The sequence below is a fragment of the Austrofundulus limnaeus genome, unplaced genomic scaffold (assembly GCF_001266775.1).
Source record: "Austrofundulus limnaeus strain Quisiro unplaced genomic scaffold, Austrofundulus_limnaeus-1.0 Scaffold1146, whole genome shotgun sequence".
Lineage (NCBI taxonomy): Eukaryota > Metazoa > Chordata > Actinopteri > Cyprinodontiformes > Rivulidae > Austrofundulus > Austrofundulus limnaeus.
The window spans coordinates 77,123-88,166 of NW_013953548.1; the positions used below are offsets into that span (position 1 = coordinate 77,123).

Consider the following 11,044-nt stretch of genomic DNA (forward strand, 5'->3'; position numbering starts at 1 on the left):
TATATATATATATAAGAAGTTGTGGACAGATGAATGAAACAAACTAACTTTTAAAACTTTAGTTGAGACAATTTGATCATAAAGGATGGAGAGGAAAAAATATCCAAAGGGACAGATGCACCAAGCTCAAGAAGACAGACCTGAATAAACTCGGCACTGTTTTCGCAGGAAAAGAAAGGTCTTACAAATTTTAGACTTTGGGTTGAAGAAATTAATTGTTATGCACCCTGAGTTGTTTTTTAAGTTTCTTTCTTGTTTATTTTATGCAGAACAAGGTTTTGCATCATCTATGTTATATGTTATAGTCATGATAATAGTTACGTCAGATCAACTACAGCATATTGTTGGATAATTTGTGGTTGWTTAACTGAATTTTAAGTACAGTCTTATATTTCTACTTTGTGATTGATGATTTACTTCAAAAAGTAAGATTATCAACAAGTCTATTTAACATGTTYCTTGTTCCAGCTGTGTAAACACAAAATGTTTTACATTTCAGGAWTAAGAGCTGATTTAGGGTACGGCCTGGTTCTAGGGGTAAGACATCATATCCAGGGTRTGACCAGGTTTTATCAAACATTATGAGAACATGTGATGAGTGTCCGTGTTGTTTATGTCTCTCTTGAGCCACAGGCAGGCTCAGAGYGAAATGATGTCTTTAGATCTGAAAATAAACATCCAATCGCGAACTTAATTTGTTTTCTGATTGTTATTCAGGCTTCTAACCTGAACAATTATTTACAATGAAATTCTGAGATTATTTGGTTCACAAAACCCAAAATGTCTCACTAAGGTGCAGAATTTTATTTCCTGAAAGCAGCTCTGAGGTGTGGAGAAAGTCCAACAATGTATTTTGAGCTCGTACTGCAGTTACAAGTGACAGACAGATGGATGAACCAAATCAGGTAGGTGCTGGGAAAAAATGTGAACCAACCCTCAACTTTTAAAAAAATGAAGATTAGAGAAATAGCTTCCAGAGGAGGATAAATACATAAAATCCTAAATAATTGGGAACTGAAAGCTGGCTAAGCTAGAAAAACTGCCAAGGAAGAGCCCCTAATTGCTTACTTTTGCTTTAAAACCAGAAAAGACGGACAGCAGTGCTGTCCTGAACTCCAAAGATTCTTTTACTTTTCTAGTYTTCATTATGACAAAAACTTTGACCAGGAGTGCCAACAGTTTTGCTTGGCTTTATAAAAAAAACACTTTGAGCTTCTGAGTGCAGGCCAACATGCAGAACTGCCGTTAGAGTTGCTTCCAGTGAGTCTTGCGACTCATTGAAGGCCTCTGAAACCGTCAAAGTTTCCAGGAATAACACAAACCAACTGTGACGTGGGACCGAAGCACAATCCGCCTCTGCAGCTCCAAACAATGGAGCTGGATAAACAATAACCATTCAAACATGTCATCCAAACAAGGTTTTACTTTCCATTTAATTACTCTAATTACCTGAGTCTGCCTCAGAACAGAATAGAAGCCAGTTAAGTGTCAAAAATCATGATTTTATGTGGCTTAAATCTCAGTCAAAGATAAATTATGGTGAATATACAAATAAGGATATAGAATGGCTTAAGGCAAAAAAATGAGCAGAGCATGAGTAGCGCAGATCTGTAAGAAAATGTGACAAATCTTGGTTTGTCTTTACCAGGTTTTTCTCCTGGCCACACCACAGGTTTGGGAAGAGAATTACCGCTGTGATGGACTCCACTGGCTGCTGGAGGGTGAGAAAGGTCTGTTATGATCAAAATACCAAGAAGAAAGGAAAGTCAAAAATGATTTGTGAAAAGTTTAATGTCTAAATTGTCTTTGTTTCTATTTATTYATTTTTTGTGTGTGTTGTTGGTGTTACGACACATGGGGTTTGTGCAGCAGCCTCTTCCTTTTCTACCTTGTGTTTTGTTTCAATTAATTTTTGGTTTGGTTTTGTTCAAATAAAATACTTCTAATCAAAGTTTGCTTCTGTCTCCTCCGTCTTTTTGTTGTAGTTTTCCAGACGAGCCACAGCAAATTGGGAGCTCATCCAGGATTTAAAACCGGAACTTTCACAATAACATCATTCTGTTTTGGAGAAGACTTTCAAACATACATTTAAAAATATATATTTTTGTATTTTATGGTCTCCTTTCTACAACTTTTTAGGAAATGCACATGCTCCAAAGAGGAAAAACAGATACAGAGACAGAATTAGAGACTATGGTGGCTCTACTGCTCCCCGACCAGCAACTGTCAGCTGACTTCACCCTTTAGGTGAAATGAAGGAGTTACATCAAATAAAGATGCAGCTCGGCAGAAATTTTCAGTAAAAATGAAAGGAGAAAAGCGTGCACATTTTTTTCTGCAGAAATAATTTGCTAATCAACAATAATTACATCAAAGTTGGCAATAGAGTACATGACCATTTTTCCTAGGAGGGGCCCTGAACATGTGATYGGCAAAAAAGATTATGTCATTCCCTTCACAGACTGAAGCATTTTCTAGCTTTCTCACAGTTATATAGACTGTATTTACTTATTACTATTCTATTGATCCAGTTGAATGCATTTTGTTATATTTATGAATATAAGTAGTCACACTACATGAATCCTAAGTTGTGACAATGCCCTTGTGAGTAATTTACAAATTTATAATGATTAACATAGTGCTTTGATTTAATATGCTGTTTTTCCCCTATGAACAATTTTTTATCCTCTCCTTTGTCAAAACTTGTTTTTTGATGACGATCCAAATGGAAATAAAATGTTTCCAATTACTAAATTATTCCTGTCATAAGGAGTAAGTGTACAGGCTTTTCTTTATTTAGACACCTCAACCCTCACTCCAACTCTTCTTGTAAGTAATAAATCTGTGCACTAAGATTTTATTTTAGCTTAACTTGTTCTTTCAAGATTTTTTAAACTTTTTATTTGACGGAAATGTGCTGTAGAAACTGACACTGATGTTGACATTAGGATGCTTCTGCAGCTTATGGTGAAGGTGTTGAACGCATGTTCTGAGTTTAGACACCATATGTCCTGTAAGATGTGAAGCAAAAACAAAAAACAAACAAACAAAAAAAAAAAACAGAACACTAAGAAAGAAATTAAGAACCATTTGTCTGGCTAAAGAAATAGCAATAACTTTGTCTTCCATAGCTAAAGAGGAAGCAGCTTCAGAAACAGAAACAAACATTACCCTCATGTGTGATGGAGCTGTGAGAGGAGGTCTTGGATTGAGAGAAAGTTCTCACACCCTGATTGGTGGAGGGAGAAGGAACCCGGGTGACAGGGACTGTGGCATTTCTTCCTGCTTTAAGAACTGATGAGCTAATGGGAGAATGAGGAACTTCATCAACAGATGATTTGATGATTCCAGGGCCTATGGACCAGAAAAGGTAATTGGTAGTTATATAAGATTTACATCTTAGCTTGGGAAATTAACCTAGACTGAACAAATGATTCAGTGAAACACAGAAAACAACATGGACAATGAATGAAATGACAAAGCACAAAATGAGATCCAAAGCTGGACAGAGTGCTGTGGTTACGGGTAGTCAGGGGTGAGACGGGTCTGCTTGAGTGCATATGGAGACAGGGACAACAATGGGGTGTTTGGTGCCAGGATGGAGATGGAGACGGATTAACTATATACATCTTGTGACTTGACAGATAAACAGATGGTGACATGATATACTTGTCATGGTTTTACCATGATTATAACTACCAGCCTTCTCTGTGGCCAAGGCAGGTCTTGGTAAAGGTTTGGTCTCCTCCTGTAGATTAGGGGCTGTATGAAAGAAAAAAATACTATTTATCTGGGACAAAATGAATATAGTGTAAACATTTAAAGGGAGCATACCGTATGGGCTTATTTGTAGTAACCTAACAGTATTGTTGGTATTTCAATCAAAGAATGCAATGCTTGGAGAAGCAAAAGATGTACATTGTGTCCTGCACCAACTTTTCAAGAATATGATTAAACATGTTGAGATTTTTGGACATCTAAAATAATTGCTCCCTTTAAAATGTATTTTTATGCTTGACTGAGGAGGAGTGGTGATGTCAGAAGGAAGGGTCTTTACCCTTATGAACTGCCTTCACTGGGGTATCCTTGGAGTGGTCAGCCTGGGTCCTGGTTTGAGGCTCTGACTGAACACTTGGCTGACGTTTTGGATGTGGCCCAGATGCAGGATGCTCCTTAGTGGGAAGTGTGATTTGGAATGGGCTCTTTGATGGAGAATGTGACTGGTGGGGTGTTTGAATTGCCATCTGTCCTTGTTGGTTCTTAACTGTAGGTTTTGGAGTGAGCTTTCCTGGTTTGGTCGATGAGTGGAGCTCGGCCAGGTTCTTAGGTTCAGATTGTGTTGTGGGCTTGGATTTAGTAAAAATTGTGTTTTGTCTTTGTGGTGTTTGGGTTGACTGTGTTTGTGGTGTCATTGGTTGAGGTTTTGTGTGAATTTGTGGCCTAAAATAAGAACTAGTTTCTGGCTGTGGTTGAAAGTCGGTGTGAATTTCTGGTGGTGTTTCTTGGATACGAGGTGTGTTCTGAGGTGTGGGCTGAATGGTTTGCTGACTTATCATCAATGTGGGCTGAGGAGCTGGTTGGAATTGTGCCTGCAACTTGTTCTGAGTCATTAGCAGTTGTGTTGGAGGTAAGCTCTGGTGGTTTGTCGTTGGTATTGGTTGTGACTTTGGTTCATACTGAGGCTGCAGTGTGGTTTGATGAACTGGTTGAAGATGTGGTTCTGGTTTAGGTGGTGACCAAATGTGGGTCTGCAGTAACGGCTGAGTTTTTTCTTCGGGTTCTGATTTCATCTGGAGTTCTGGGGGGGATGTTGCAAGTGGTTCTGGCTCTATGTGGGGATTTGGTGAGGGCTGTAAAGTTGTTGGCTGTATTTGTCGAGTTTGTGCATTAGGTTGAAACTGGGACATTTGTTTTGAATGGTCTTCATGATTTTCCAGTTTGGCTTGGTATACTGGCACAGATGCCATGGTGACTGTGACAGGAGAGAGCCTTGGAACTGAAGGGACTTTTGGAGAAAGAGGCAATGGAGATCGGGTGAGTTCTGCTCCTCCTGGGAGATGTGAAAGAAAAAAAAACATGGCTATGAAGCCTAGCCACTATATTTAATTATTTATAAAGGGGTTAACAACCATATGACAGTGCAAAAATTGCTGTCTGCTCTGAAACTTCAAGAATAAGATCAGAAAATGAGAAATGTACAAAACAAAACTGTATGAAAGTCAGTCATTGAACAGCACAGAACTCCTGATATTAAACAATCAGTTCAACTGCACGTCTTTATGATACAACAGGTCTGTTCAAAGAAGTAGAAATAAACAAGCTTGAAGGATCAGATTGGCATGCTATTAAAAACAGAGCAGCTCAGACTGCAGAAAACAAAACTGTTGAGTCCCATCTCTGGAAAAACTCCTTTAGATCTGTCTTTGGAAAGAAATTATTTACTGTATGTTAAATATATAAAAGCACATCTATTTAAAAAAAAAGATAACTGTAAAGAAATGTTAATGAAAGGACAGTGTATCAACAAAAACAAATAAGAAATGTGTCGCTCTGCTGGGAAAAAGGTAACATCTGTTTGAGGTAGACTTGTCATGTACTGTAGATAGAAGAAAATAATCAGTTATACATTCTGTAAAAAAAGGTTTAGGATGTGTTTTATAAATGAGAAAAAACTGAGGTTAGATTTGTAACATGTTAGAGGTGGCTGAAATATGTTGTCTGATGAGGAAATACCCAGTGGTTCTCAAAAGTCAACTTTTGACTTGTATTTCAACTTTAAATCATGATATAATGCATGATAAAATCATAAATAAACCGTATGTTGCAAATAAATCAATAAAAAACAACAGAAGCTTAAGAGCATCATCAAAAATCACCTAAAATTCTTGTGTTTTCTCAAAGTCATGCATCTCAGACCACTTACCTCACATCCATCAGATGAATTTCACATGGAAACTGTGCTTGCTCATGCAGCTATTTAAACAAACTCAATGATTACGCACGGCTGAACCATAAAGCATTTTCAAGAAGAATCAGATTTATTGTTTACCAACTGGCTGCTTGCTGACCACAGGCAGTTTGGGTCCGGCAGTGGGTGGAAATTCCTGTTTAGCAGTTGTGATAGGAGAAGCTGAGAAATATAAAGTGCATTAGTAGACCTGAAAGAAAAGTGATGCTTTGTGTAAAGAATAAACATTGAAGCAAGAGTGCCTGCAGGTCATGTCTTGGGTTTTTTCTCATCACTTAACGCTGAACTTTAGGTCAGAAAAGTTTTTACCAAGAGTTGTTTGTGGGATTAGATTCCGAGAGATGGGTTGTTTGCCCTGGGTCTTGTTTTGAAGAACTGCTAAAAACAAAAGAAAACCTTTAGTAATGACCACTGATGCATTCAGAAGCATGAAAAAAACTGTCAAATTATCTACATGGATGCCACAGTGCAAAAATCCTTTCAGAAATGTTTACTAAATGTTTATAAAGTGATGATGAATCTTTCATAAAAAAAACATTTTGGAATACAGAAATAGTAAACTCAGTTAAAGAAAATACCAGGAAAAAATGTTTTGAAGGTGTTAGGCTAACCATATCTGAAGAGCAGACTTCCACTAAAACAACACAAACTCTAAATGTTTAGTAGTTATTATGCTAGGTCTTTTTATGACTGACTTGTTTATGTTGGCACTATTTTAACAACACATCAAAGTTCTTCTTGCTCCAAAATGTAATCTGCCATTCCTCTGGTCCGATCCCAAAACAAAAAGTAAAGACTGTATCACTGGCTGATTAAGACAACATGGCTTTCGTTTTTGAAGCGATAAGAGGATTTCTGCATGAGCCAGATTACATAATGGAAAATGTGTTGTTAAGAGAACTGTAACTCTTTCTTGCAGGCTCAGAAATAGTGAATGAAGAACTGTGAGTGTCCCTGATTAGTTGTGTGTAATCTGGTTTATTAATTCTAACAGCAGTAGCAAATTCTGAAAACAAATTCACTTTTTTTGCTTCAGTGCTGAATCTAAAAAAAAAAAGGTTTGAAGGCACAAACAATCTTAAGAAAACTCAGGTTACAATATCAGTTCTGATTCTGTGTTTTAGATTGACAGTAATGTGTTTTTTCACATTGACTCACCAGGTTGGGGAGGGAAGGGGAATGATTTAGGACCAGGAGGAAAGAGTTTCTGAAAGAAAAACACAAGAAGTGGGTGTTAGTTACCCCTTTTTAAGGAGGGGTTATTGTGCAAAATAAACTATTTTGAGCTTTATATCATATTATAACGTCATCCCTTCATCAGCAACATTAACATTAACTGATTAATGCATTTTGAGAAATGCTTGAATCTCCCATTGTAGCCATGTGGAGCTGCCTAAATGCTTGCTGACAAATCATGTCCTGTTTGTACTAGGGGGTGTAAAAAAAATTGATAGACTGAAATGTCGCGATATTTCATTTCCCGATACTGTATCGATTTTCTAAAGCCCTGTATCGATTTTTTATTGAGGTTTAAAATGTCGACTTTCCTGCCAGCCGTTCATTTTTATGTTGTAGTTCAGCCTCTGACCGCTAGTTGGCAGCAGTGAGCCAGCTATTTGGCTCCTCTACCTCTTGAACGCCAGAGCGTAAGAGAGCATTAGCATTGTGAGTAAACATTAGCTTCATGCTCCGATAGCTGAATCTGAGCGGGAAAGACCGACACCCTCTGCCTTCTAAGCTGAGGTAAGGTTACAAACAGTTACTTATTTGTCAGAATGTCTGTATTTTAAGCCAAATTAAGTGTCTTGTGCGCTCTTTTTTTTTTTTTTCCAACGTTACAGAAGGCAGGTATTTAATAGAATTTTTGGACAAAAAAAATCGCAATATATCGCCTTGCTTACAGTATCGCAATATATCGGGATATATTGTATCGCGACCCCTCTGTCATGATATGTATCGTATCGCTAAATTCTCTCCAATACAAAGCGCCTCCAGTCTGCAGCTGAGCTCCAGCCCCAYAGAGCACTCCTACACTGAAGCATTGTTATGAAGACATGCTGAAGTGGGAGTGTCTGAAACCGTAGAAGGTTCTTAAAGTGACAGTGGCCAATTTCAAGGTGTTAAGATAGGCCATGATGCAAAGTCACATTTATTTTTCATAACAACTGAAGGTCATATATATGACTGTGGTACAGAATTGAACTATGTGCTTGGAAAATACATACTCCCCCACTTTTTTATGAAACTCTTAGAAAAATCCATACAACTTGTCAAATCAAAGTCTCTGACAGGAAATACAGTTCAGCATTTTCCCGTTAAGCAATGTTTTTGTGTTTGGTCATAAGACAAACAATTAGTATTATCTGTCTTCTTTTATCTAATTTTATGGCTGCCATGCTATTTCCTTTTGCTTTCAGCTCATCTGCTCTGTTCTTTCCTTTCATTGTACTTCAGACATGAGCTCCACACAGACTCTCTTTGGCTTGGCTTGTCCCGTCTACACTGAGGTCATTTCCATTTAGCAGTTCCATGGAAAATTATTGAGACGAACGGCTCAGAGAACAGCAACAAGAACTGCACAGCTCTATATCTGCTTCAAATATCCATCCATCCATCCATCCATCCATCCATCCATCCATCCATCCATCCATCCATCCATCCGTTTGTCAACCATTAAGTTGCATCAGTCTCTGCATTCCTAAGTTACAGTGTTCCTTTCATTGTGCAGTATTATTCTAACTGATCCATGAATCAGTCAAAGTAAATGTACAACAGTTCTAAAAATATTGACATGTAATTTTTTTGTCCATAACATACCACAGGACTGATGGGTCGTTTAAAGATCTTCCTGGTGAATTTCTCTATAAAGATAAAAAAAAAAAAAGAATTTAAGTCAGTGTAATTGGCTGAAAGTAATGCAACTACATGAAATCATATTTTAACACACAGTTGTTGCTATCATCTCAAAATCTTTCTTTGCAAACATCTCAACACATATATGGGGGGTGGGGGGACATAGACATGAACAGTAATTATAATTTTTCTATGATGAAAAAGCATTTTACAGTTTAGATTTTTGGACTAGATAACAAAACCACAAAGCTATTTCTAAAGGGCTGAGTTTCTTAAACAAATCGTAATAAATCACTCAAAAATATGCAGAAACAGGTTGGTTCAGTACAACCCTTGTATTTGTTTGCTAGGATGATTTTGACCCTTTAGTTACAATAATTAACCAAACCCTTGGTCAATTACATCGTCAGCATTAGTGTGGCATAAATCCTGATTCTGCAACAAACCCTTCACCATATCAAGTGTGTCAAAAACATGTGCAAAAGTCCTGAGCTGCCTGATTTATTTGGACTTTTAGAGGGAACAAGGTTTGTATGTTTTAAAACTTTATGTCATACAAATATGATTTCCAAAAGTGTTTTTTTTTTCTTTTGGGTCTGCATCATTTTAGTTCATTTTTAGTAATTTTTGAGTCTAAATGAATGTTTTAAAAAGTAGAAAAAAACACTACTTTAATATAGTTAGAAAATCTTAAAGCAGTCCTCAATTAACATGGACGATCGCTTATAAATACTTTGAAAGAAGATTTTAGGTATAAAGAAAACACTGGTGATTGAAGACTTTATGAGCAGCACTGATGAATCAAACGTACTCTGGAGGACCGGTGTGCTGATATTATGAACCACTGGCTTGCTCCACATTCCGGTGCCATCTTTGGAATTAGACTGGACTCCAAACTCATAGACCGTGTTTGGCTTCAGATTGTCGATGACCGTGTCACTTGTTGGGCAGGTCTGGTAGTTCCACTTCCTGTTCTTCTCACGATACCGAACCGTGTAGTGTCTGAGCCCAATATAGCAGAACAAAAAATATTGCACATTACAAATATATTATTACAGGAGTTTATTTAAGTGTTTGAATTTTGATTTTTTCAGTTGTGTGCTTAAAAATAACTCTACTCACTTCATCCTTGTGGATATTTTGTGCCAGATGTAACTAAGGTGTGTGTTTGTGTTTTATTCAGTACAAGTGATGAATCTGACAGCTCACCCATCTTCTAAACAGTCATTCATAACATTCCCTTCATAGGGGATTTTCAGCAGAGTTCCCCAGGATAGGATAACTGAGGTGGGCGTCACCGACCCAATGACRACATTCAGCGGCTTCTCCAGTTGTACTTTACCTGAAAGGAAACAAAGTAATTTACTTTGACATTTAGTTTTCTCAGATTTTCCATCTAACTGATGGTCAGGGTTGCTTCCTCAAAGCAAACCTGCAGTTTGGCAAACCATTGCAGGGCCACATAGACAAACATGCATGTACTAAAGTCAATTTAGAATCTCCAGTAAGGGTGTTTTCACACCTATTAGTCCAGTAGACTTGGTTTGACTGGGGACCAAAAGTGCAACATTTGTTTATACAGATTTTTAGTTGGTGCAGTACCCATTCACTCTGCACTGTGCCAAACAAATCAAACCCTTTGAGCAACCCATTCACCCCCAGGCCTGTGGTGCCGCTGCACCAAGAACCACTGAAGGAAACGATATGAAAACGTTTGAAGAATACACGAAGCACAACTTCCTTACAAAATGTAAGCAAACATGGAGTAATTTTAGCAGTTGCGAGATTTCAATTTTTTTATGGAAAATGTGCCAAACAAACACTCTTCAGCAAGGTATATACAAGATATGAGTAATTTATTAGAATTTTTACTGTGTCTCAATTCATGGGTTGCAGCCAACGTAGACCGTGATGACGTTGGCTGCAGTCGACGTGGGCCGTAGGCTGCTCATTTTGGCTGCATAAACAGCTGTGAAATGAGACGGTCTATCAGACATACATTTGCGTGACCACGCTCTGCCTCTTTACCATGGTGATACATTTTATATCACATCGCTTCAGTTGTTTTTTCAAGGTATAACTTCTTAAAATTCAGTTTTAATAGAATGTAGAACGTTACAAGGAAACAAATATAAAGCATAAACAGCGGGTAAAATAAGTATTGAACACGTCAACATTTTTCTCAGTAAATATATTTATTACTAGAGGTGCTAATGACATGAC

At 37.6% G+C, this 11,044-nt stretch overlaps 1 protein-coding gene across 9 annotated transcripts in view; it reads right to left on the reverse strand.

Annotated features, from left to right (window-relative positions):
- LOC106534332 (target of Nesh-SH3) overlaps positions 1-11,044 on the reverse strand; it is a 31,566-nt gene that overhangs the window by 11,041 nt on the left and 9,481 nt on the right. For 3 of the 9 annotated variants that reach the window (XR_001312338.1, XM_014030934.1, XM_014030939.1), the window contains exons 4-13: positions 10,031-10,163; positions 9,633-9,823; positions 8,786-8,829; positions 7,127-7,175; positions 6,278-6,346; positions 6,050-6,130; positions 4,058-5,050; positions 3,685-3,762; positions 3,172-3,354; positions 1,646-1,714 (exon numbers count right to left, since the gene is read on the reverse strand). Coding sequence is in view for 8 of the 9 variants with exons in the window: in XM_014030934.1 (XP_013886388.1) it covers positions 1,646-1,714; positions 3,172-3,354; positions 3,685-3,762; positions 4,058-5,050; positions 6,050-6,130; positions 6,278-6,346; positions 7,127-7,175; positions 8,786-8,829; positions 9,633-9,823; positions 10,031-10,163 (1,890 nt within the window). In the remaining variant the exon portion in view is untranslated. The remainder of the gene's footprint in view (positions 1-1,645; positions 1,715-3,171; positions 3,355-3,684; positions 3,763-4,057; positions 5,051-6,049; positions 6,131-6,277; positions 6,347-7,126; positions 7,176-8,785; positions 8,830-9,632; positions 9,824-10,030; positions 10,164-11,044) is intronic. The other 6 variants (XM_014030935.1, XM_014030937.1, XM_014030938.1 and 3 more) reach the window with 6 other exon arrangements.